This window comes from Pollachius pollachius (genome assembly GCF_949987615.1).
Source record: "Pollachius pollachius genome assembly, chromosome: 6".
In the NCBI taxonomy this organism is placed as follows: domain Eukaryota; kingdom Metazoa; phylum Chordata; class Actinopteri; order Gadiformes; family Gadidae; genus Pollachius; species Pollachius pollachius.
This window is the reverse complement of record NC_136939.1, coordinates 26,599,846-26,626,989: the sequence shown is the minus strand read 5'-3', so window position 1 is coordinate 26,626,989 and position 27,144 is coordinate 26,599,846. Positions and strand designations below refer to the sequence as shown.

Genomic DNA, 27,144 nt, shown 5'->3' with positions numbered 1-27,144 from the left:
GCAGGTGAAGCATGGCTGCCGCCTCGCCCATGATCTCCCCGAATGATTCGGCCATCCGGCGTGGCTTCTCCCTCGAGACGACCCGTTGCGGTGGAAGCCCTGGAGTGGGAGAGCCCGGACGCGGAGTCTGCAAAGACGTTGTCAATTGAGGCGACGTCGTCCACCTCGATGAGGTCCTCGTCTTCGACGTCCGGAACTCCGGCTTTATAAATGTCGATGGCCTCGGAGAGGGCCACTGACGGTGAAAAGAAAAGGTGCCTGGAGAGGAGCCCCTCCTCAGGCAGCGCGCGGCAGGCGGCGCAGGAGGCGGGTGTAGACAAGGCAGCCGAGGCATGTTCCGCGCCGAGGCACCTGAAACACGCCAGGTGCCCGTCACCCGGCGCCAGAGGCAGGACAGGAAGAGCAATGAGGCCCTGAAAAGGGCCCAGCTCTCAAGGAATGGCCCTGAAAAGGGTCATTGGTCTGTCACCTCGCCCATGCCGCTGACACAAGGTTCTTGAAGTTTCGAAATCATAGCTGTTGATCAGTATAATGCTGAAAGAAAAGGGAAGATGAGTGGCGGTATGCGCCGCGTTATATACACGGTGCCGTGGGAAATGTGGGCGGTGCCCACGTTGATTGGTGCATAGTTAAAATTTTCAGTGCTCGCCAGCACACGCACAGGACAAGCTCATAAGGCGAAGCCTAGACCGCATAGCCTACATGAAATAGAACAAGATGTTTTCCAAGGCCAACTTGTACATAGAGAAGTAGCATAAAGAGCACCTGCAGCTTGTAACCAAGACAACATCAGACAAGACGTTACAAGCATTAACAACTTCCGCCAATAGATGGCATCAATGGAGCATTATCAAAATTAAAACGTTCAAATACATTTGTGTTCGCAGGGGTAACATTCATGAAACAGAACCCCACATCTGTAAAGATCGCGGCCCAGTCTAAGTCAAAACAACTCTGCATTTGGCGAAAAAACATACTAGATACATACAAATATATCGGGAAGTGTTCCTCAGAATCATGACCCTGACCTGCTGAACTTAAGAGGGCGTGGAAGAGCAGGAAAGTGCATTGTAAAAATCACAAGTTTGTCGGAGATTACACACGCGCGCACACGCACGCACACACACACACACACACACACACACACACACCTTGATAATACGTCACATGCCCATATATGGGCCTAACGCCACAAACCCTGTTTACATTTCTTCCAATGTTGATCAATTGATGAACGACCAATAATCAATATTTATCAAGTAAAATTGCATATTAATACACAAATATGATATGTTAACTCCAGCACTTTAATGGAAAAAATATTTTCTGATGAATAATTCACAAACCGTTTTATATCCTCATCTGTTCAGCCTCAGTGTGTTAAACGTAAGGTGGATGACTTACCTCTCAGAGTCGTAGACGGCGTCACACGTTGTTTTATGTTATCTACCTGTTTTTATTGTGGCCCGTCCCTCTCCAGTTCAAGTAGGTCAACTGGTGAATGATTTACAGGACTTGGATGAGCCCAGTGTATTTACCTTACAGGAGGAAGTGAACCCAGACTTCTGTTTCTACTGGGCTCGTTGGTATCAGACCAGTAAGACCATCATCACCACATCAGACTAGTAAGACCATAATCACCATATCGGACCAGTCATATCCAGCTCTACATACCAGTTATCAACTCTGGACAGACCATCAAGGTAGGAGCAGTTACTGTTCGTTTTGGAATTATTTTACTGTAACGTTAAGAAATGATTTGACTGTAACGTTTTGAGATTATTTAACTAACGTTTTGAAATTATTTAACTAACGTTTTGAAATGATTTGACTGTAACGTTTTGAAATGATTTAACTGTAGTGTTTTGAAATGATTTGACTGTAACGTTTTGAAGTGATTCAACTGTGAAGTTTTGAAATGATTAAACTGTAACGTTTTGAAATGATGTAACTATAGCATTTTGAAATGGTTTTACTGTAACATTTTGAAATGATTTGACTGTTTATCATTTTACTGTAATGTTTTGACATGATTTGACTGTAACGTTTTGAAATGATGTAACTGTAACGTTTTGAAATGATTTGACTAACGTTTTGAAATGATTTTTACTGTAACGTTTTGAAATTATTTTACTGTAATGTTTTGAAATGATTTGACTGTAACGCAAAATATTTAATTGTAACGTTTTAAAATATTTTGACTGGAACGTTTTGAAATGATTTGACCGGAACGTTTATAAATGATTTGACTGGGACGTTTTGAATTGATTTGACTGGGACGTTTTGAATTGATTTGACTGTAATTTGTTGAAATGATTTAACTGGAACGTTTTGAAGTGATTTTACTTAAGGTTTTAAAGTGATTTTACTGTAAGGTTTTACTGAGTGTTACTAAGTGTTATCCAAATCAAAGGTAAGCTTGTTTTTCTGGTCTTTTATCAAGCGAGCAGCTGTGGAGGAGAGACCAGGTGGAGACGGAGAAGAAGGGGAAGGAGACGGAGGCTTCATACGCAGCTGACCCCCTGTAGACCATGACCCCAGGCTGCCCCGCGCCCCTGTCCTGATGCCCCCCCGGGTCGACACCCAGCTGGTGGCGCTGTGCCTGAGCCTGGTGAGCTGGACGCTGGGCGTGGCCTCTCTGGGCGTGGTGGAGTGGCGGGCGTGGCATGTGGCGGACCGCAGCGTCATCACATCGGGCGTAGCGGCGGTGGGCGTGTGGCGGACCTGCTTCCACAGCCAGGTGCTCGTCAGCCCCGGACTGAGGATCATGTTCTGCCGCGGGATGGGCGTGGCCGAGGACTTCCTGCCCGCTGAGATAAAGGCGGTGCAGGTTGTGGTCCCGCTGGGCCTGGCGGTCGGGCTGGGGGGAAACGCCGCCGCCCTGGCCGCCCTGAGGGGGTTCTACATTGGGCGGGGCCGGGGCGGGGCCCGGGCCTTCCTCTGGGCGGGGGGGCTCTGCGTGCTGTCGGCCCTGCTGTCCCTGGGGCCCTTGGCCTGGAACCTGCACTCCATGCTGGGGGGCCGCACCATCGCCTTCCCCCCCGAGTTCCACCTACCGGCCGCGCCCGTCCGGCAGAGCGCCGGGGTGGGGGTCGTCGTGGCGACGGCGGCCGCCTTGCTGATGCTGATCAGCGGCGTCATGTTCCTCTGCTACCGCCCCCCCCCGGTCCCCGGGGGCCCCACGGGTGCCCGGGGGTCGGGGCCTCGAGGCGGCGCCCTGCAGGAGGCGGGGCTAGACACCGTCCATCTGGGGGGGTTCAGCGCCGCCACGGGGAAAGACAACGCCGGCTTTGAGCCTCACGAACGCCTCTGAGACACTTAACTTAACTAAGGTGGTTCCCAAGACACTTAACTTAAATAAGACAACGCCCGCTTTGAGCCTCACGAACACCTCTGAGACACTTAACTTAACTAAGGTGGTTCCCAAGACACTTAACTTAAATAAGACAACGCCGGCTTTGAGCCTCACGAACACCTCTGAGACATTTAACTTAACTAAGGTGGTTCCTAAGATACTTAACTTAAATAAGGTGGTTCCAAAGACACTTAACTTAAATAAGGTGGTTCCCAAGACACTTAACTTATATAAGACAACGCCGGCTTTGAGCCTCACGAACGCCTCTGAGACACTTAACTCAACTAAGGTGGGTCCCAAGGCACTTAACTTAAATAAGGTGGTTCCCAAGACACTTAACTTAAATAAGGGGGTTCCCAAGACACTTAACTTAAATAAGGTGGTTCCCAAGACACCTTACTAACTATGGTGGTTCCCAAGACACCTAACTAACTATGGTGGTTCCCAAGACACTTAACTTAACTTTGGTGGTTCTCAAGACACTTAACTTAACTAAGGTGGTTCCCAAGACACTTCACTTAAATAAGACAAGGCCGACTTTGAGCCTCATGAATGCCTCTGAGACACTTAACTTAACTGGCTATGAGCCTCACGAAAGCCTCTGAAGACACTCAAATTATGATATTCCCTCGGAGGGCTCAGAATCTAAAGACTTAAATGCAAACCTTTTAATGAAGTCCTTCGTTTTGGAGAGAATATGGACAGAGTTCTACTTTAAATCTTTACCTCAGGGAAGCCAAATGGTCTCAGTAATGGATCAAGACCTGTGAGTAACTCATCCTATATCACATTCTATACATCCTATAAGCGGTTAATGAGGGTAAGATTATCAGATGAATGGATGAATTCATGTGTTCACAGTACATTGTTGTCCTGCTAGCCTCCCACCTTAGCCTCGCTATCTTAAATCAGAGACCCTCCTCTTCTCAGCGCCACAGAGCCGTATCGCCCACCCCCCCCCCCGGTGACGGAGCCCCCAGGGGCCCGGCCGACCCCTCCGGGTTCAGCCGCCGCCGCCGCCGCGCCGCGGGCTATGATTAGCTTCCTTGTTTGGCTAACAGAATGTTCTGTCTCCGCGTGGAAGTCACATGCCCCCCCTTCCCCAGCTGCTGCTTAGCATACAATGGGCCCCGGGGCCTCTGATGTGGGACCCCCGCTGGCCGCTGATAGAGAGCCCCCACGGAGACATAATGACCGTATTGTAGTGAGGGCCACAATGGACGCTTTCACCACCAACAAGATGGGGGGGGTTAGTGTCATCAATCAGGAAACATAATGTACATTAACGTTTAAACATTATGGACATTAACGTTTAAAGATGATGGACATTAACGTTCAAACATGATGTACGTTAACGTTTACATTTAGGGTGTTTATCAGACGCTTTTATCCAGAGGGACTCTCAATAAGAACATAAGTCAGAAAAAAGAGAAACAACAATATATCACTGTCGGTACAGTAAGGATGTTCATAGAACCAAGTGCCAAGCACTAACAATCATTAGGTTATCCCATTCCCCGTATACAACAGAGATAGGATAAGACGCTACACAACTTTAGTGGTGGTGGGTAGTGGGTAAGAGGGTTGGGGGCGGGGTCGAGGCTATGCAGAGTCCAGGAGAAGTCTGGTCTGCACACCTGGACGTTTCTCAGGCCTGTTGACCAGATAATACCCTGAAGCTGTGGGGGCAATCGTTCAAAAAGGTGTTTGTCTTTGTTAATCGTAGGACTGCTCTTGTATAATAATCAATATGACAGTCGTGATACACGGGGACTACTCCTGATAGACTGATCTGTTCTGTTTATGAATGAAGAACTCTCTTGTCAGCGATTACCTGCAGATCACAGTTCATATTTGTCATTTTAATGTGGTTCTGCCTTGCATTTTGTTTTGTATGTTTACATCATTGTGGAGACCTGGGATTTGATGGACAGGTCATCTTTCTCAACAAATGTGAACTCGGACAGAAACAAATTATTTCGTAATTTCTTGAGAGAAATCGATCTCTTCCATGTTTATGTTGATGTTACATTGTTCCAGTTTGACTAGATTTACTAGATCAACTATTATAAAAACTGTCTGAAAAACACAAACGTACTTGTGTTCATAATCCATAATGCTATCCTGAAGGATATCTGGTTAGATTTAGAATGATTTCAAAATTGGAATTAAATTCTAAATAAATGAATGTCAAACCCTTGATCACAACAAATACAATATATACTTTGACATTTATTAATTAAATTATCAGCATGTTTTACATTTGTTTGCTAAATGACATTCAAGGTTTCTGATAAATTATATATTATGGTACAGTACATTCAACTATAACCTCTGGCATCTGATTGAAATATCATCTTTAAATACAATATATTCACCAACTGTTTTATGTTGACGTCTATGACATTGTGGTCGATAAAACACAATGACTCCTCAAAGCATGAGCCTTTCATGATTTATGTTTCATATATTCATATATATATATATATATATAATCTATCATTATGTTCAAGACTGTACAACAATAAATAGATATGATCCTAACATAATGAGAAATACATAACTGTGAGCACTAAATATGTTTTTTTGCAAGATTCTGATAAATACTGCATAGCATTATTCCTGTTTTAAAGTCTACACAGGATATCTCTTCAGACACCAACTATGTGCGGTTGTGTTTTAAACAATTAAACCTCAAATTGTGAAATCCAATGAAATGTACATTTCACCTCATCCTTAACTTATTAACTTATATTAAGTAACTTATTGCACATGGAATCAATATAGCATAACATTCTAAAAGCTACAAACGCAGGTAGACTTCACCTTAATCCCTTCCCTCCATCGTCCCGTTGATGAGTCTGAGATCTCTAAGATCTTTAAGATGTCTATTAGATCTCAGACATGTCTTAGATCTCTGATATGTCCGAGATGTCTTTCAGATAGCTTTGAGATGTCTTTAAGGTGTCTCTGAGATGTCTTTAAGATGTCTTAAAGATGTGGGTCGGTTTAGCTCAGGAGGTAGAGCAGTTGTCTTGTAACCAAAAGGTTGCTAGTCCGATCCCCGGCTCATCGACGAGCTGGCTGTCGCCTTGCGTGGTTGACTCTGCCGTCAGTGTGTCAATGTGTGTATTAACCGATGTAAGTTGCTTTGGATAAAAGCGTCTGCTTAATGCCGTAATTGTCTGAGATCTCTCTGATGTTTTAAGATGTCTGAGATGTCTCTGAGATGTCTTTAAGGTGTCTCTGAGATGTCTTTCAGATGTCTCTGAGATGTCTTTAAGGTGTCTCTGAGATATCTTTAAGATGTCTGAGATGTCTCTCAGATGTCTCCCAGAAGTCTTTGCTGCCTCCCGTCCTCTGATTGAACCTCCGATCCTCAAAGCAGCAGTATTGCCGCACAGTACCTGGGGCTACTTACTATATCCTCATAGCGACGACCTGGGGAGCAGCCCTTCCATCCGTAACATCCAGGAAAGAGGCGACCCCACCCGTCTCAAACAGACTCATCCGTAGTCTTGGGGCCCCTTTCCTTGGTAGAGGGGACCCCCCCATCCTCAAACAGACTCGTCTCTCGTCCGGGGCCCCCTGTCCTGCGACCGCACCCTGGCCAGAGGGATGGGTGTGTCTCGGGGGTCTGGGGGGGTCCGGCGGGCGGAGGCCAGCAGCAACCCGCCCGCGGCCAGGTGCACCACCCCCGCCGTCCAGCCCAGGAACAGAGCACTGCCGAATTCCCAGCGCGGGACCAGCGCGGGCACCCCGGGGTCGAAGAAGCGCACCACGGTGAGGTGGGCCACATGGGACACGGGGAGCAGACCCAGGACCCCCGTGGCCAGGCACAACGCGCCGCCCACCCTCTTCATCACCCTCTTCACCTCAGGGTCCTCCAGGCGGGGGTCGCAGGCCGTCACGGCGTGGGTCCCGGGGACGGCCAGCAGGGCCCCGAGCAGCCCCGTGCCCAGAGCCACACACATCAGGATGCGGGCCAGCTTGATGTCGGGGGGGAGCCCCAGCAGGCTGTCGTAGGGACGGCACTCCTGCGTCCCCAGGTCCTGCACCACACACGTCTCCCACAGCCCCAGCTGGTAGCTCTCGCTGGGAAGCAGCTCGGTGGAGAGAGTCAGCCAGGTGGAGGTGAAGGTGGTGGCCATGCTGAGAAGCCAGGCCGCGATGGAGAGCAGGGTGCCCAGCAGCTCCAGGAGGTGCGCATCACTGGGCTTCATCATGAGGAGGAGGAGGAGGAGGAGGAGGAGGAGGAGGAGGAGGAGTGGCGGGGTCCGGAGGGAGGAGGGCTCCCCTGCCTGTGGTTATTGGTGCGGTCCAGACTCCACTGCCTAGCGCTGCATGGTGGGTCGTCCTGGGAACAGCTCCAGGGTCGTCCTGGCGATGGAGGATCTCCTCAGGACGTCGGCGGTCCGGTTAGTGGCTCCCTGCTGGTCGACTCTCTGGGGGGAGTGGAGAGAGAGAGCAGGGCGAACGAGACCTCGCCTCAGACCGCCCAGAGGGAGGGAGGGAGGAAGAGAGAGAGAGAGAGAGAGAGAGAGAGAGAGAGTGAGAGAGAGAGAGAGAGAGAGAGAGAGAGAGAGAGAGAGAGAGAGGCGGGGGGGGGGTTGGAAACAACAGCATCATTCAGCTGTTTGTCAACAGAGCGGTACACACAGACCCACACAGGATGTTGTTATATATTCAGACAGGATGTGACCCGGGTTGTGTGGATATTCTTGGTTGTTTCACAGGCCTGCACACACACACACACACACACAAGCACACACACATGCGCATGCACACTATGAAGGCTTTAATAGCTGGTAGATGAACTGCACACTATGAGGCTTTAATAGCTGGTAGATGAACTGCACACTATGAAGGCTTTAATTACTCCTAGTGTCTTTCTCTGTGCCTCTGCGTTGTCGTTGGACACTATCTGTAGCATGGGTACCGTTGCTAGGCAACATAAATAAAGTTATGTTAATTAAGAGTGAGAGGGGGAGCGTTAGGACTGTGACTTTTTTATAAAACCTACTAAACCTGACAGGAACAAATGCAAAACGGGAACAAACGTAATGCAGATGAATGAATTAATGAAGGAATGCTGGTTCCAGACGAAAGCAATCGCTCTCGAGATGAGGACAATGCTGATAACTGTGGACAACGAGTCCGATCATTCTTAGAATTCATTTATAAAAGGGAATAACCACAAACTATGGTGAGATAGATTAACTCTTCCTATTATAAAGGATGGATTATTATTATTAATATCATTTTTAATATTAAGAAACGTTTCTTATTTATCGAACCACAAATGTCCTCATTTGACACGAAAATCGTTGGGATTGCAGACAGTAAATATAAGTGTGGAGTGAATTATTATGTTACTACATATTACTTATATTACAAATAATCAAAAGTCAAGGACGTTTTATTGATTGTATTGATGAAACAAGTCAAACTCAAACATTAAATAACACTTTACGCTGAACTCAACGCAGTTCAGCTTAAACTCGACGCATTCTCGATGTTGTTTACGTTGACACAGCGGCGTCAGTCCCTATAATAGGTCCACGGTCAGTCCAGAGGGAGCTCGAGAATACGTCTGCGCAAAGAGCGTCGAGAACGTAAAGAAACACATTCTCGACGCCTTACTTAAATAACATGACGCAGCAGCGTCATATCAGCTCAGCTTCTCAGTGACAGCCCGCGATGCATTGTGGGAGACCTCCCAGCCCCGTGTGTTTATTCCTCCACCTTTAACACGAAATGTGTCTTTAAACACATCTTTGAGCTGAGATGTCCGCTCAGACGCAGAACATTAAGACGTTCACTGATTCATAACTCACTCCGCCACCCCGTGTGACGTGAAACCGAACTATGGAAGCCGCGGAAGGTAAGAAAGCGATTCTTTATTTATTTAGTGTCCAGACGAGCTAGACTGGAGATAAAGTCGAGCATTTCAGTATCTAGTTCCTCCAAGAACGACACTGCAGATGACAGACATCACGATGATTTTATAATGATGATTTCAATGATGTTAAATCGTATTGATGTGCAGCACCAGCAGCGCAGACTCCCGATCAGCTTCTCCTGATGATGCGATGCGCAGTAGAGAGACTACTGTCTGTATCAGAGAGGGACGCGCCATCATCTGTATCACAGGCCGTCATAGTCTCTAATCCTACATTAAACAGGTCCTTAACAGGTCCTTAATTAACAGGCCCTCAATAAACAGGCTTCACAACGCACGTCAGTGGGGGTCTCTCCAGCGCTCTCCAGACCTGCCGGCTGCAGAGGCCCCGGTCCCGCTACTCCCTCCTTAATGAAGAATTTTTAACCTTAATGAACCACCCATGGCTGGTGATTAGTCCTTTAAACCACGCTGCAATACATTCATTTATTTATATTAATTTTTGTCAGTGTTTAAATGTAAACAGATTCAATGTAGGGACCTTGTTTTGAACGCTGGTCACTTTAGTCTGGTGGTTTTGGGGGAAACTGTTAGACCGGTTAAAATAACAACGTTTTGTCTGGTGGAGGGATGTCTTAGTATTGATATTGAACCCCCAACCCTGACAAGAGAGACAGACAGACAGATATACAGACAGATGGAGAGAAAGAGAAAAAGAGAACAGAGAGACGGAGAGATGCTCTAGCCTTGGAGCAGCAACACCATCAGGACCACATTAACCTCCTCCTCCTCCCTTTGTTTCTCCTCCTATTCCCTCTCCTCCCTCTGGCTCTCTTCCTCCTCCTGCTCCTCCTCCTCCCGCTGTCTCTCCTCCTCCTCCCTCTGTCTCTCCTCCTCCTCCCTCTGTCTCTCCTCCTCCTCATCCCTCTGTCTCTCCTCCTCCTTCTCCTCTCTGTCTCTCCTCCTCCTCCCTGTCTCTCCTCCTCCTCGTCCTCCTTCCTCTGTCTCTCCTCCTCCCTCTGTCTCCTCATCCTCCCTCTGTCTCTCCTCCTCCCTCTCCTCCCTCTATCTCTCCTCATCCTCCTCCCTCTGTCTCTCCTCCTCCTCCTCCTCCTCCTCCCGCTGTCTCTCCTCTTCCTCCTCCTCCCTCTGTCTCTCCTCCTTCCCCTTCCTCTGTCTCCTCATCCTCCTCCCTCTGTCTCTCCTCCTCCCTTTGTCTCTCCTCCTCCCTCTCCTTCCTCTGTCTCTCCTCCTCCTCCTCCTCCTCCTCCTCCTACCTCTGTCTCGCCTCCTCCCTCTGTCTCTCCTCCTCCTCCCTCTCCTTCCTCTGTCTCTCCTCCTCCACCTCCTCCTACCTCTGTCTCTCCTCCTCCTCCTCCCTCTGTCTCTCCTCCTCCTCCTCCTCCTCCTCCTCCTCCTACCTCTGTCTCTCCTCCTCCTCCTCCCTTTCCTCCCTCTGTCTCTCCTTCTGTTCTTCCTCCTCCTGCTCCTCCAGGCTTGGCCTCAGCCTCTGCCTCCACCCCCGGGGGGGAGGAGCCAAATGGGCCGGGGCACCTCATGGACTTCCTTGACGAGCCGTTCCCTGACGTGGGGACGTATGAGGACTTCCATACCATCGACTGGCTCCGGGAGAAGTCCCGCGACACCGACCGCCACCGCAAGGTGACACGAGGCGGGGAACTGTAGTTTATAGCTCTTGTCATCAGTGGACAGAACTACAGCTCTCCCCAGAACCCCTTATTGATTCTTGTCATAGAGGAATACTTTATCTATAATACTGCATAGCAACGCAAAAAACATTGTATGTAGTGTCAACCTTTATTGTGGATTCAATGTTGAACCTAGTTAACGCTGGTTAAACCTAGTTAAACCTTCTTACTGTAAACCCCACACAATTCTAAACCTAGTTAAAGCTAGTTCAACCAAGTTATACCTAGTTAAACCACACAATACTAAATCACTGTTAAACCTAGTAAAACCTAGCTAACGCTGGTTAAAACTAGTTAAACCTACTTAGTGAAACCCCACACAATTCTATACCTAGTTAAAGTTAGTTCAACCAAGTAATACCCAGTTAAACCACACCCAATACTAAATCACTGTTAAACCTAACCTTAAGCTACGGCCACACCAAACGCGTTACGCGCGTAAGAGGCGTAGAAAATCTGCATTTTTGCATAGGGAACCATTGGTTAAGGTGCGTAGATGTGTTATTTTTTATATCGTTGTTTTTACTGTGTAATCTAAGCTGGAGCTGTCTGCAGAAATAACGTTGTGTGCAAAACAAACAATGACAATAAAGAATTGTTGAATCTTGAATCAAGCTGCGTAGGTGCGTTAGGCGCGTTGAACAATTTTTGTGACACACAATGATCGGCAGGTTAGGCATGTTACGCACGTAAGCCTACGCGAGTAACGTAAGCCTACGCGAGTGTGGCCGTCCTCCTGCTCTGCCTACTCCGCCCCTAACTCCTCCTGCTCTACTGACTCCACCCCTAATTCCTCCTGCTCTGCTGACTCCGCCCCTAACTCCTCCCTCCTCAGATCACCAGTAAGAGCAAAGAGTCGATGTGGGAGTTGATCAAGAGCCTTCTGGACGCCTGGTCCGGCTGGGTGGTGATGCTGCTGATTGGCCTGCTCTCAGGTAAGGACCAATCACAGACTACGTTAAGAGCTTTGCTATACACACGTGGACAAAATTGTTGGTACCCCTCTGTTAATGAAAGAAAAACCCGCAATGGTCACTGAAATAACTTGAAACTGACAAAAGTAATAATAAATAAAAATGTACTGAAAATTAACCAATGAAAATCAGACATTGCTTTTGAATTGTGGTTCAACAGAATCATTTTAAAAAACAAACTAATGAAACAGGCCTGGACAAAAATGATGGTACCCTTAACTTAATATTTTGTTGCACAACCTTTTGAGGCAATCACTGCAATCAAACGATTTTTGTAACTGTCAATGAGACTTTTGCACCTGTCAGGTATCTTGGCCCACTCTTCATTAGCAAACTGCTCAAGTTGTCTCAGGTTTGAAAGGTGCCTTCTCCAGATGGCATGTTTCAGCTCCTTCCACAGATGTTCAATAGGATTTAGATCAGGGCTCATAAAAGGCCACTTCAGAATAGTCCAATGTCTTGCTCTTAGCCATTCTTGGGTGTTTTTAGCAGTGTGTTTTGGGTCATTATCTTGTTAGAGGACCCATGACCTGCGACTGAGACCAAGCTTTCTGACACTAGGCAGCACATTTCTCTCCAAAATGCCTTGATAGTCTTGAGATTTCATTGTACCCTGCACAGATTCAAGACACCCTGTGCCAGATGCAGCAAAGCAGCCCCAGAACATAACTGAGCCTCCTCCATGTTTCACAGTAGGGACAGTGTTCTTTTCTTGGTATGCTTAATTTTTGCATCTGTGAACATAGAGCTGATGTGCCTTGCCAAAAAGCTCCAGTTTTGTCTCATCTGCCCATAGGACATTCTCCCAGAAGCTTTGTGGCTTGTCAATATGCATTTTGGCAAATTCCAGTCTCGCTTTTTTACGATTTGCTTTCAACAGTGGTGTCCTCCTTGGTCGTCTCCCATGAAGTCCACTTTGGCTCAAACAACGACGGATGGTGCGATCTGACACTGATGTACCTTGACCTTGGAGTTCACCTTTAATTTCTTTGGAGGTTGTTCTGGGCTCTTTGGTTACCATTCTTATTATCCGTCTCTTCATTTTGTCATCAAGTTTCCTCCTGCGGCCACGTCCAGGGAGGTTGGCTACAGTCCCATGGACCTTAAAGTTTTGAATAATATGTGCAACTGTAGTCACAGGAACATCAAGCTGCTTGGAGATGGTCTTATAGCCTTTACCTTTTACATGCTTGTCTATCATTTTCTTTCTAATCTCCTGAGACAACTCTCTCCTTCGCTTCCTGTGGTTCATGTTCAGTGTGGTACACACCATGTCACCAAACAGCACAGTGACTACTTTTCACCCTTTAAATAGGCAGACTGACTGATTACAAATTTGAAGACACCTGTGATGCTAATTAGAGGACACACCTTAGTTTAACATTTCCCTATGGTCAAATTATTTTCAATCTTTTCTAGGGGTACCATCATTTTTGTCCAGGCCTGTTTCATTAGTTTGTTTTTTAAAATGATTCTGTTGAACCACAATTCAAAAGCAATGTCTGATTTTCATTGGTTAATTTTTTTTTATTTTTTATTTAATAAATTTTTTATTTATTATTACTTTTGTCAATTCCAAGTTATTTCAGTGACCATTGTGAGTTTTTCTTTCATTAACAGAGGGGTACCAACAATTTTGTCCACGTGTATATATATATATATATATATATATATAATAAATATATATATATATATATTTATTACACGGCTCTTCTCAATGCTGTGGAACGCTCCTTGGTGAGAGTTTAACCCCCCAGGCAGGGTGATCGACCTGTACCCCTTAATACTGACTGTAGTTAGGGTTAGTGTGACGGTAGTCACTGTACTGTACCCCCCCCTCTTACGGTCTCTGCTCCCCCCAGGCACCCTGGCGGGGGTGATCGACCTTGCGGTGGACTGGATGACGGACCTGAAGGAGGGCGTCTGCCTCTCGGCCTTCTGGTACAGCCACGAGCAGTGCTGCTGGACCTCCAACCAGACCACTTTCGACGACCGCGACAAGTGCCCCGAGTGGCAGAAGTGGGCGGAGCTCATGACCGGGACCTCCGAGGTAAGGCTCCTCCTCCTCTTAAAGTAACAGTACAGGAGGTCATGACCTCCGAGGTGATGGCAATTCTCTCTCACCTCCAGGGGTGAGAGAGAATTAGTGGGCGTAGTCTGATGTTAGTTCTCTGTCTCCCCACTAGGGGGCGGGGGCCTACCTGCTGAACTACCTGCTGTACGTCCTGTGGGCGCTGCTCTTCTCCTTCCTGGCCGTGTCGCTGGTCCGAGTCTTCGCTCCGTACGCCTGTGGCTCGGGGATCCCAGAGGTGAGCTCTTTACCTTTACCTCCTACTGTACCCCACAATACTCACTGTACCCCACAATACTCACTGCACTGTACCCAATAATACTCACTGGACTGTTCCCTTCAATACTCTCTGGACTGTACCCCACAATACTCACTTTACTATACCTCACAATACTCACTGTATCCCACAATACTCAGTTTAATGTACCCCACAATACTCACTGAACTGTACCCCACAATACCCACTGTGAGGGTCAATGTACTGTACCCCACAATACTCGCTGTGAGGGCTACTGCACTGTACCCCCACTTGACTTGTTATGTTCTAGAATTCAATATTCAGATGACATTCTTTAGACCAGTGGACAAAAGGGCTCAGTAGATCTTTAGACCAGTCCTAGTGAGCTGTAGGTCTCAGTAGGTTTTCAGTCCTAGTCCTGTAGGTCTCAGTAGGTCTTCAGTTCTAGTGAGATTTAGGTCACAGTAGGTCTTCAGTCCTAGCCCTGTAGATCTCAGCAGGTCATCAGTACTAGTCCTGTAGGTCTCAGTAGGTCTTCAGTCCTATTCCTGTAGCTCTCAGTAGGGCTTCAGTCCTAGTGAGCTGTAGGTCTCAGTAGGTCTTCAGTCCTAATGAGCATTAGGTCTTCAGTCCTAGTGAGCTGTAGGTCTCAGTAGGTCTTCAGTCCAGTCCTAGTAAGCTGTAGGTCTTCACTCCTAGTGAGCTGTAGGTCTCACTAGATCTTCAATCCTAGTCCTGTAGGTCCCAGTGTTTCTCTGTGTTCCCGGTCTCAGATCAAGACCATCCTGAGCGGGTTCATAATCCGGGGCTACCTGGGGAAGTGGACGCTGCTCATCAAGACAGTGACGCTGGTGCTGGCCGTGTCCTCGGGACTCAGCCTGGGGAAGGAGGGGCCACTGGTCCACGTGGCCTGTTGCTGTGGCAACCTGTTCTGCAGCCTCTTCTCCAAGTACAGCAAGAACGAGGGCAAGCGCCGCGAGGTGAGGACCACCGGATGGGGGAATGATCACATTGCTGGTTTTAAAGAATAACCACTTAAAGGATTTCATTCTCTTAAAGGCCGTGTAAAGCACTCAAAATATGTATATCATTCATAAAATGTCTCCAAAATAGTGTTAATGTCCAGTTTTTGTTGTTTTTGGTAGTAACGGGTGTTTTCTAATCCCATTTGGCAATGACATCATGTTGGGCAGACGTGGTGGAAGGTAGCCTCAGTCTAGTACTAGATCTATGGTGTCTAAGAGGTGTCAAGAAACACAAATAACATGTATGATGGCCCACAACCGTATAATTTCGAACCTGTCAGACGTGAGAGGGCGAATGAGGAATTGCCGAGAACTGATGGCGGCCAAAGCCAATTAATTGCATAGTCAGAAGAGAATCAGTGGAGAGTTTCTATCATTTAGCAACAACAACGAGTGCTGGAGCTAGTCAATGAACAGCAGTGTATACAATAACGACAACGACAACTTTTATTATTTTTTACTGTCAGTGAATAGCACCGAGTGAAAGTGAATGTTTTCTTTATATCTAGTGACAGCCATTATGTTGTTCAGATAAGAACCGGTAAACTTAGTCAGAAGATCTAGGGATAATGCTAGCTACCCGTCAATATTAGGGGGGTCCCCTTCTCCCAATTGTTGCGCAATACCGATATACATTTTGCAGTAGGCCTATAACATTACAATATTTCATGGATGCAAGCCAAGACAATCAGTCTTTTGCCTACATGACAAACACACGCACACATTTAACAATTTTGATAATCCGATGTGCTATAGTATTGTAAAGCAACACTGACATAAGAGGCTGCATTGGCTAAAGTTGTTTGGATGCATGTTGATTTATACAATAATTGGCACCAATCTGGTGCCAATCAACTGAATAAATGCCAGGTATAGCTTATAGGACATGCAATCAGTGCACTTGCAAATAAGTGCCTGCAAGTATAACCAATCGTGGTTAGACATTATTTAACCATAAATCTACTGCAAATACAATCAGACAGATGAACAAATAGATAAAGCACATTCGTCCAACCCGGCGGATGGTGACAGACAGCCCACAACAAGCCAAACATCACCACTGTGGTGTGTGTGCTCTCTCTCACTCTCGCACGCCCGTACACAATCACTCCAACTTATCCAACTCCAAGGCTAGTCTGCTTCACTAAGACCACAACTAACCACATGGCCTTCATAACCATGCAGTATGGCGAAGCACAAAAGGAAACACGCACAGTCTGACTTATATAAAACAATCCGTTTTATCATCAACATTCAGTCACTGCAAAGATTTAAAGAATATCCTCTTACCATAAGTTAGAATGGACCCAACGTGTGTGAGTGATACACTCTGGTTTAGCTTTCGCTTGCTATCCATTTTTAGTATGACTTCTCAACACTACGGGCCCTATTTCAACGGTCTGAAACGCAAGTGAGAAGCGCCAAGCGCAAGTAGCTTTGTGGGCGGTTCTATCGCGGTGTCGTTATTTTACTGGCGCAAAAATGACTCTTGTGCCCGGCGCAAATCTAAAAAGGGTTGGTCTGAAGTAGCCTAATTACCCGTAGGTGTGGTTTGGGCGTAACGTGCAATAAACCAATGAGAGTACCAGCCCCCTCCCCTTTAAGAGCCATGAGCGCATTTGATTCTGACAAGTTGATATTTTGACAGCGCGTCTGCAGTCTCCGATGAATCAGATGCACATGAATTTCAAACTTCAAATGGCTCAGTTTATGGCCAAATAATATGGCCTAAATCACACATGGAATAATGCTTTCTTCCACAACTTCAGAAATACTTCAAATACTTCAAATAAATTTTGGCAAATAAAACTTAACACACATATGATATGCGGTAACTGTGGTTCTATTTAATGATATACGCAATACATTATAAACATAGTTTCTTATCAGTATTGTATGCATTATCGTTATCGACTTGTGTTCCTAATATGCATGTGTCCCCCCGTTAATATACATTGCCATGGACTGTATTATGCATTACGTGTTTAGTTTGTGTGTGTTTAAACAGATGGATGCACACACGCGCACCCGCATTCATTCATTCTTTTACACATGCACACACGCACGCCCACATACAAAAATATTTGTTTGCTGTACAGTGTTTGCAGATGCATTGATTTAAAAGTACAACTTATTACCGCTGTATCAGCTGTTCTTTCCCAGATAATTTACCAAGAATGTGTGGCTAGGTAGATGAGAGAAGCAAAGTGTATGCTTGAGGTGCACAAGCAACATTATGCATGCGCCCTTAAAATAGCATCTGAACAACGCGCCACTGACTTTAAACCAGGTATTTCCTGGTTTGTGGCACAAGTGGTTTCTGAAACTGCAAAATAGCACCCGGGAACGTTTGTGCCAGAACACGCCTCCTCCTTTCGCCGAACCGCCCCTTGGGGCGCAAGATCATTCCCTAATTTACCGACGCGTGGCGCAGGAGGGAAAAGAACGCTTTGCGCCAGTTGCAAACTAGCAACGACACATGCGCCAGTGATTAAGTCAATTGCGCCGGATGCAAGATAGGGCCCTACGTCTTTCTTCTGTTTGGCGCACATGGCTAATTTGCATACATGCACAGTATATCTATCCGTCTATCAACGCATGTGTCTAGTTTTAATGTGATGTATTTTCTGTATGTCCAGTCAGACTTGTTTACCTTGTTCTGTGTGGTCTTGTAGGCTACTGTCCTGTGTGAGCCGAATCACCTGAATTGTGTCGTTTGGCATTAATAAAGACTTGATTAGGCTATCTATCTATCTATCTATCTATCTTTTGTGATACCTAACGACATTAAAAACAATGGATATCAGTTTAAATCTTTATTACCAACAAGTAAATTGCACAAATTCGTTGGAAAATGAACCCTGCAACACGGCCTTTAATGATTGTGTTCTCTTCTGTCCGCAGGTACTCTCTGCAGCGGCGGCGGCAGGGGTATCCGTGGCCTTTGGGGCGCCCATAGGGGGGGTCCTCTTCAGCCTGGAGGAGGTGAGGCTCAGGCAGGAGAAGAGCTGCTTCACCTTGTGTTTAATAGAGTTCCACTGCCCCCTACTGGCCTGGCAGGCTGTGGGAGGGTTTCAATGGTTCTGCGTTCTCCTGTGGTGAGCCTATTCTCTCTCACGGCGTTAGTGTGGACGGTGAGAGAGAATAGGCTCACCACAGGAGAACTCAGAACCATTGAGGATAAGTTTCAAGTGTGGACTAGTTTCAGTTTTCTTTTTGTTCTAGAAATGTCTGTATTGCTCATTCAAAGTGCTTACGTTCAACTCTGCTTGGCTTCTCTGTCTCTGCCTCTCTCTCCCCATCCCCTCCCCCTCCCTCCTGTAAGTGAGCTACTACTTCCCCCTGAAGACCCTGTGGCGGTCGTTTGTGGTTAACTCTCTCTCTTTCCCCCTCCCTTTCTCTCCCCCTCCTCCCCCCAGGTTAGCTACTACTTCCCCCTGAAGACGCTGTGGCGGTCGTTTGTGGTTAACTCTCTCTCTTTCCCCCTCCCTTTCTCTCCCCCTCCTCCCCCCAGGTTAGCTACTACTTCCCCCTGAAGACGCTGTGGCGCTCCTTCTTCGCGGCGCTGGTCGCTGCCTTCACACTGCGTTCCATCAACCCGTTCGGGAACAGCCGTCTGGTGCTATTCTACGTGGAGTACCACACGCCCTGGTACATGGCTGAGCTGGTGCCCTTCATCCTGCTGGGCGTGTTCGGAGGCCTCTGGGGGGCGCTGTTCATCAGGGCCAACATCGCCTGGTGCCGGCGCCGTAAGACCACGCGTCTGGGCCGCTACCCAGTGCTGGAGGTGGTGGGCGTGGCCGGAGTCACCGCCCTGCTGGCCTTCCCCAACCCCTACACCCGGCGCAGCACCTCGGAGCTGATCTCGGAGCTGTTCAACGACTGCGGCGCCTTGGAGAGCTCGCAGCTCTGTGACTACGTCAACAGCCCCAACATGAGCCGGCCGCTAGACGACATCCCGGACCGCCCGGCCGGCCCGGGGGTCTACACCGCACTCTGGCAGCTGGCGCTGGCGCTGGTCTTCAAGGTGGTGGTCACCGTGTTCACCTTCGGCATGAAGGTCAGTGGGGCTCCTGGAGGGATAGTAAACTACTACTAAACTATTACTAAACTACTACTAAACTAGCACTAAACCAGGAGAGTTTAACATGAAGGTAAGTGGAACTCCTGGAGGGATAGTAAACTACTACCAAACTACCTCTAAACTACGACTAAAGTACTACTAAACTACCTCTAAACTACGACTAAATTACTACTAAACAAGGAGGGTTTAACATGAAATAAACTACTGCTAAACTACCTCTAAACTACTATTAAACACCTGACCTTTAACCCTAACCCTGACCTTTAACCCTGACACTGACCTTTATCCCTGACCCTGACCCCTGACGTTTAAACCTGACCTTTGACCCAACCAGATCCGGGCTGCTCATCCCCAGCATTGGCGGTGGGGGCCATCGGCCCTGACCCCTGACCTTTCACCCTGACCCCTAACCTTTAACCCTACAGATCCCGTCGGGGCTGTTCATCCCCAGCATGGCGATGGGGGCCATCGGCCCTGACCCCTGACCTTTCACCCTGACCCCTGACCTTTGACCCTACCAGATCCCGTCGGGGCTGTTCATCCCCAGCATGGCGGTTGGGGCCATCGCGGGCCGCATGGTGGGCATCGCGGTGGAGCAGACGGCCTACCACCACCACGACTGGATCATCTTCAGGAACTGGTGCCGCCCCGGGGCTGACTGCGTCACGCCGGGGCTGTACGCCATGGTGGGGGCCGCCGCCTGCCTGGGTAAGAGCCCCGCCCCCTCCCCTAGCCACGCCCCTCCCTTAGCCACGCCCCCTCCCCTAGCCCCGCCCCGGGGCCGAGTGCGTCACGCCGGGGCTGTACACCATGGTGGGGGCCGCCGCCTGTCTGGGGGAGAGACACGCCCCCTCCATTATCCATACCCCCTCCCTTAACTACACCCCCTCCTTAACCACGCCCAGTCCCTCAGCTCTGAGCTCCGTCAGCACCACCCAGACTTCTATTCTATTAGTTTATTTTCTACCTTTCTGTATTAATATAATCCTACTTTTGGACGTTCTCCTGGTCAGATATTATATGTCAGGTGAATCCTGACCCTCCCTCAAACCTGCTAGTTGGTGGGGGCTTTATCCAACACGGCGTGTCCTACTCCCTCCTAGCCCCTCACCCAGGCGGATTCACGAGGAGGCGTGTCCTCTCTAACTGGGCGTGTCCTCTCTCCAGGGCGTGTAACCTGTATGACGGTCTCTCTGGTGGTCATCATGTTTGAGCTGACGGGGGCCTGGAGTACATCGTACCCCTCATGGCCTAAAGGGGCGTGTCCTCTCTAAAGGGGCGTGTCTCTAACTTGGCGTGTCCTCTCTCCAGGGGGTGTTACCCGTATGACGGTCTCCCTTGTGGTCATCATGTTTGAGCTGACGGGGGGTCTGGAGTACATCGTACCCCTCATGGCAGCGGCCGTGACCTCTAAGTGGGTGGCAGACGCCTTCGGGAAGGAGGGGATCTACGAGTCGCACATCCAGCTCAACGGGTACCCCTACCTGGACGTCAGGGACGAGTTCAGCCACCGCACACTGGCGGCGGACGTGATGCGGCCTCGCCGCAGCGAGCCGCCGCTGGCTGTGCTGACGCAGGACGCTGACAGCGTGGAGGAGGTGGAGGCGCTCATCAAGGGCACCGACTACAACGGCTTCCCCGTGGTGGTGTCGAGGGAGTCAGAGCGTCTCATCGGCTTCGTAGGCCGCAGGGACCTCACGCTGGCCGTCAGTAAGTAACCTCTCTAACGCACCCAGACCCTACTGACCCCCTACTGACCCTACTGACCCTGACCCCGTGGTGGTGTCGAAAGGGGGTCGGAGCGTCTCATTGAGTTCGTAGGCCCCAGGGACCTGACCCTGGCCGTCAGTTAGAAACGCACCCTGACCCTGACTGACCCTGATCCTACTGACCCTGACACTACTGACCCTACTGACGCTGGCTGTCAGTAAGTAACCTCTCTAACGCACCTGGCCCTTACACTACTGACCCTAACACTACTGACCCTACTGAGCCTAACACTTCTGACCCTACTGACCCTAACACTACTGACCCTACTGACCCCAACACTTCTGACCCTACTGACCCTAACACTACTGACCCCACTGAGCCTAACACTACTGACCCTACTCACCCCAACACTTCTGACCCTACTGAACCTAACACCACTGACCCTACTGACCCTACTGACCCTAACACTACTGACCCTACTGACCCCAACACTTCTGACCCTACTGACCCTAACACTACTGACCCTACTGAGCCTAACACTACTGACCCTACTGACCCTAACACTTCTGACCCTACTGACCCTAACACTACTGACCCTACTGACCCTAACACTACTGACCCTACTGACCCTACTGACCCTAACACTTCTGACCCTACTGACCCTAACACTACTGACCCTACTGAGCCTAACACTTCTGACCCTACTGACCCTAACACTACTGACCCTACTGAGCCTAACACTACTGACCCTACTGAGCCTAACACTACTGACCCTACTGAGCCTAACACTTCTGACCCTACTGAGCCTAAACCTTCTGACCCTAACACTTCTGACCCTACTGAGCCTAACACTACTGACCCTACTGACCCCAACACTTCTGACCCTACTGACCCTAACACTTCTGACCCTACTGACCCTAACACTTCTGACCCTACTGACCCTAACACTACTGACCCTACTGACCCCAACACTTCTGACCCTACTGAACCTAACACCACTGACCCTACTGACCCTACTGAGCCTAACACTACTGACCCTACTGAGCCTAACACTACTGACCCTACTGACCCTACTGACCCTAACACTTCTGACCCTAACACTACTGACCCTACTGACCCTACTGACCCTACTGACCCTAACACTACTGACCCTACTGACCCTACTGAGCCTAACACTACTGACCCTACTGAGCCTAACACTTCTGACCCTACTGAGCCTAACACTACTGACCCTAACCCTACTGACCTCTGCCCCCCCAGAGACGGCCCGTCAGAAGCAGGAGGGCGTGGTCAGCAGCTCGCTGGTGTTCTTCACGGAGGATCCACCCCCGCTGCCGGACGACCCCCCTCCGCCCCTGAAGCTCCGCCGCATCCTGAACCTCAGCCCCTTCACCGTCACCGACCACACGCCCATGGAGACGGTGGTGGACATCTTCAGGAAGCTGGGCCTCAGGCAGTGTCTGGTCACACGCAGCGGGTAGGAGTCCTTTACCTTAACCTTAACCTTAACCACACGCCCATGGAGACGGTGGTGGCCCATCTTCAGGAAGCTGGGCCTCCGTGGAGCCTTAGTCCATCAGACAGTGTCTGGTGACCTGGAGGGTGAGGAGACCCACAGTGTGACCTGGAGGGTGAGGGGACCCTCAGTGTCTGGTGACCTGGAGGGTGAGGGGACCCTCAGTGTCTGGTGACCTGGAGGGTGAGGAGACCCTCAGTGTCTGGTGACCTGGAGGGTGAAGGGACCCTCAGTGTCTGGTGACCTGGAGGGTGAGGGGACCACCTAGTCCTCTTCAGTCCTCTGGGGAGTTTAGACGTCAGACTGACTCACTCACGGTGTCACTGTGGTCTGAGGTTTCTTTGTGTGTTTTCTTCATTATATCTGTTTGAAGGATTCCCCAATACTCAGGAATGGATCAATAAAACTACTAATCCCGTCTTGTGTTTCCTCAGACGTCTTCTGGGGATCATCACCAAGAAGGACGTCCTCAGACACATGGCCCAGATGATGGACCAGGACCCAGAGTCCATCATGTTCAACTAGTCCTGCTGAGAGCTGCACTACACTCCTGTAGTGGACTACACTGTACAAAAACTCATATATACATATACATACTTATATACATACACCTCCCTGTGGTCTGTCTCCTGTGAGAACGTCTCACTCTCTTTAGATGTTGTGGTCTTCAGCTGATAACAGGAGAGTCCATCAGTAGTGAAACCCTTTTCTGAACAAACCCTCACCCGCTCACGGGCTCTGCGATGCGTTGTAAAAGGCTGAGTGAGTGAGCTCCACAGAAGGACAGCTCTGATTGGTCCACTCGTTTGTTGTCATGTTGACTTCTGTCTTTAATTGCTGTGATCTGAAAGCGTATCAAGGTCGGGGTCAGGTGGACGACCGGGTAACGGTGGATCGGTCCACTGCGGTCGGTTTGAAGGGGTGTTCCGTCAAAACGAGACACTCCGTTTGATTCTGTTCGCCATATTCATGACCTCCCTCTGCAGACATTGTGCTGATTTTTCCTCCAGTGCTGCGCAGCCCGATCATCCTCATCGTCATCAGCCCCCCCCCCTCCTCCACATGAAGGGTGAGGCTACTTCAGGTCCCTGCTGATATTGAAATGCAGCGATATAATTGGCCGGTCTGGGACGGCTATGGACCAATGGACACAGCCCCCACCACGCTGGCTTCTGTCCTGATGGTCATTGGGCTTCCTGTTGACGTGTGGTTGTGATTGGTCCTCCCGCTCCTGCTTCCTGGTTCTAGGTACTATGGGCAATGAAGTCCACCTCGAAGCCTTTTAACTCAAAGTGTTTGTTTATTTATTTGTGGCTCTTACTAATGTTTGACTGATAAACCTTCTGGTCGTATTTAAAGTGTTTGAACTGAACCTAAACTACTTACCTGAACTCTCCTCAGTAATTTAAGGGTTAGCGTAGCTCGTAGCGTCCGCTGTCTGCAGTTTTCCGTCACAGTCCTTAAGGCATGTTACATTTTATATGAATTAACTGAGTGTAAAGGCACCGTCGTACTTCTGCTAGATTAAATATTAAAACACTGCTAATGGCCGAGGAGAGGAACCCGTTCATTGTTTTTGTTCAGACGTTGTGTTCTTTAGCTGATGGTAAATGAAAGATATCGTTTTGGACGTCCAGGAGTTGCACATTGAACCGTTTAAGACCAGGAGAACATTGGACTTATCACTCCTTATGCTCCCTGTAAACGTTTATTCCTGGTGGAGTTGAACTGTGTTAATGGAGTAAGGGTTAACCTAACCCGCCTCCTGCAGCGCCGAGGCGGTGGTCACTCGGCAGCGGGAAGCGGGGCTCAAGCGGGAGACATTCGCGGCCAGCAATCCCTTTCTCCTCCATGTCGTGGTTCATGTACTTCAAGGACTCAAAGCCAAAGTTCCTTTCCCCCAATTCATTCTCAACCATGGCTGAGATAACCCCCACTACGAGTCTCGTTGTGGAAATACCAGTGACGAGAGTCCGACGTGTTATGTGCCATAACACCAACAGCAGAACGGTTATCCAAATAAACAGGAAGTGTACAACATCTATATTATATAATACATATGATCACGGCCAAAAGCTGTGTCCTCCTCCAAACGATATTATGAATCACAAAAGACTTTGTCGGGTTCTCTGACGTCTCTGGTTCTTCCACTTCCACATCAATCTGAAGTAGACTGAACCGCGCGCTGCCTGCTGCCGGCTGTTGCCCGCTGCCGGGCGGTGGTGCCTCGCGGCAACCGGCAGCAGGTCGCAGTTCATGTACTTTAGGGAGTCAAAGCCAAAGTTGGCTGAGACCCCAACTACAGTCTTGTTGTGGAAATACAAGAGACGTCGAAGAACCGACGTGTTATGCGCCATAACACCAACAGCAAACACTTGCGTTAGTGTGTGTAATCACACACACACACGTGGCGCTCGCACGGTCGTGTCTCATTGGCGGGCCAAATTCTCTGGGTGGGCAAGGCAGAGAAAGAGGAGGAGCTTAGATCCTTTATGACGACATAAGGGACCACATTCCAAATCAGCTCGCTTGAGCCTCCGTTTTTTCAAAGGCGAGCAGAACACCTAGTGCTCGTTTTACACCAAACGCAACTTTAGCCTCTGGGGGACCAAAGCAGGCTAGGGGAACTCATATTTATGTAAGAAAACCTCATTAAGTGAGATTTTCATGCCATGGGCCTTTAAGGTTAACCATTACCCTAAACCTAACCCTAAGGATTAAACCTAACCCTAACCTTTTGGGTTAACCCTTACCCTAAGCCTATCATGAGTGACATGTGTAACGTAACAGCCAATCAGCGTTCAATCGGCCAACCGTTCCCTTGCAGTGCAGTCCGGGGTGAACCGCAGCATGGAGGAGAAAGTGGTTGTTGCCGTTTGCGATTCCCGGAGCTCTATATATAATAGTATATAATATAATATAATTCTATATATAATATCATGGCCAAAAGCTCAGTGCACCTCCGGATGGCCGTAGTGCGTGGAGCTCTCGTAGGGATTGGGTTTTGCGGGGTTTGTTTACCGGCGTTGCTATGCTTACAGGTCTTGTGTGTTCCAACGGTTTATTAGGTAGGCCTATCTAATAAATCGCTGTCTAATCAAAACTTCATTCACTGCCTCTTCCGTGGTCATTACAATATTATGAATAGACTGCGTCGGGTTCTCCGATGTCCCTCCCTCTTCCACAACAGGTAAAGACATGCAATGTCGGTTATCTCGGCCATGGTTGAGAATGAATTGGCATGAAGCACCGTTGGCGGGCAAAAGATGTGGCGCGACAAATTCGGCTGACAAAACTTGCATAGCGACAGATTATGATTTGTCGCACGGCAAAACTTCGGCGACAACGCGAACGGGCGACAAATGTGTCTTTTGGTGTGAACGCACCTTTAGGCGCGTCAGACGCGTTTTACACCTAAATAAGGCGCCCAAGGCACCTACGTGCGGAGTTCAAAAAATTTAACTTTTTACGCGAGCCGCGATAGCCAATCAGCGTTGAGCTTGACCCGACGTCACTTGCAGAGAGACGGAGGACAGGCGCTCCGCAGCTGATATGGAGCGCCTGTAGTTGGTGTCCTGACGGGAGATCCTGGCACCAACCCGGGCTAGCAGGTCATCGAACATGGCCCCAATCAACCGAAAATACCGGTTGTGGCCGTACCTTTTGGGTTCACTCTAACCCTAACGCTAACCCAAACTCTTACCCTAAACTCAAGCTTTACCCTTAGGGCGCACTCACACTAAGCCATCTGTACCGTGCCCAAGTCCGTTTCACACCTTGTACCGTGCTCAAGTACGATTGGCCCCCTGGCCTTTGCTCACACTAGGCAATCTCAACTGGGCCTGAGTACGGTTGCCTCTTGTACATACGTCTTCACTTCGTTATACGTCACCACCAAGCGTCCGCTGCTTAGTAGAACAAAACAGAGAACACAGTTGACACTTTACTGACTTTGTTGCTTATTTTGAGCCGTTCCACTCAGCTACAGCCCTCTCTCAGTGAGCGTTTTTACACAGCCAAATAGGCAGTTTAATGCACGCCTTTTTCGCGGCATGGTGCGCGGGTTTACACTCCCCAAGGTAAATTACCTGCTTGAGCTAGAACCCAATTTACCCTCCCGGACCCTGCACACATTAGTGGTTTATTGGGATCATTCTATTGCAAATGCGATGGCTCCGCGGTTCCTGGGGGGGGGGGGGGGGGGGGCGGCTTGGGTAGTGGTGTTGATGCGCTGTCTCCACAGAGACAAGGCAGCGATATCATGATCAGCAATTAACTTCTAACTTGAGAGAAAGTGAAATCCGCGAGCTGCTGATCATGTGAGAGAAGGTGATGCAGTCGTATTAAACAAAGACGTTGAAAGATGGTGCGATCTACGAGAGAGACGCAGAGGAACTGTCCTTACGAGGCTTAATTTTGTCGGGATTAAAAACAAGTGGTCAGCAAAATAAAGAATATGTTGGCGTTTTTGCACTCATACATAGTTAGTCGCGTTTGTAGCCTACACTCAGACGTGAACTTCACACCTGCAAACTTGCCGCTTTTCGGCGACAATCGCCG

The 27,144-nt window shown here is 48.8% G+C and overlaps 3 protein-coding genes across 3 annotated transcripts; 2 read left to right on the top strand and 1 right to left on the bottom strand.

Annotated features, from left to right (window-relative positions):
* Positions 1 to 216: 216 nt before the first annotated feature.
* Positions 217 to 3,313, top strand: LOC307076964 (claudin-34-like; the record flags this gene model as incomplete). The annotated part of the gene is made up of 2 exons (XM_079738196.1): positions 217 to 365; positions 2,542 to 3,313. The coding sequence occupies 2 exons, from the start codon at positions 217 to 219 to the stop codon at positions 3,311 to 3,313; spliced, it is 921 nt and encodes a 306-aa protein (XP_079594322.1).
* Positions 3,314 to 6,912: 3,599 nt separating this feature from the next.
* LOC307077461 (putative claudin-24) lies at positions 6,913 to 7,581 on the bottom strand (the record flags this gene model as incomplete). The annotated part of the gene is made up of 1 exon (XM_079738890.1): positions 6,913 to 7,581. One exon carries the CDS (start codon positions 7,579 to 7,581, stop codon positions 6,913 to 6,915), a length of 669 nt encoding a protein of 222 aa, XP_079595016.1.
* Positions 7,582 to 9,076: 1,495 nt separating this feature from the next.
* clcn4 (chloride channel, voltage-sensitive 4) lies at positions 9,077 to 26,618 on the top strand. The gene is made up of 12 exons (XM_079738940.1): positions 9,077 to 9,239; positions 10,753 to 10,919; positions 11,802 to 11,901; positions 13,803 to 13,990; positions 14,127 to 14,249; positions 15,023 to 15,229; positions 18,179 to 18,259; positions 18,789 to 19,334; positions 19,880 to 20,066; positions 20,670 to 21,068; positions 22,329 to 22,545; positions 23,019 to 26,618. The coding sequence occupies exons 1-12, from the start codon at positions 9,224 to 9,226 to the stop codon at positions 23,107 to 23,109; spliced, it is 2,322 nt and encodes a 773-aa protein (XP_079595066.1). The 5' UTR covers positions 9,077 to 9,223; the 3' UTR covers positions 23,110 to 26,618.
* The last annotated feature ends 526 nt before the right edge of the window (positions 26,619 to 27,144 follow it).

What these genes read in the sequence shown, in the direction of transcription:
- clcn4 (XM_079738940.1), top strand. An exon ending in GGGGGCCGCCGCCTGCCTGG is followed by an intron (nt 20,067 to 20,669) that starts GTAAGAGCCCCG and finishes TCCTCTCTCCAG; the next exon opens with GGGGTGTTACCCGTATGACG. An exon ending in TGTCTGGTCACACGCAGCGG is followed by an intron (nt 22,546 to 23,018) that starts GTAGGAGTCCTT and finishes GTGTTTCCTCAG; the next exon opens with ACGTCTTCTGGGGATCATCA.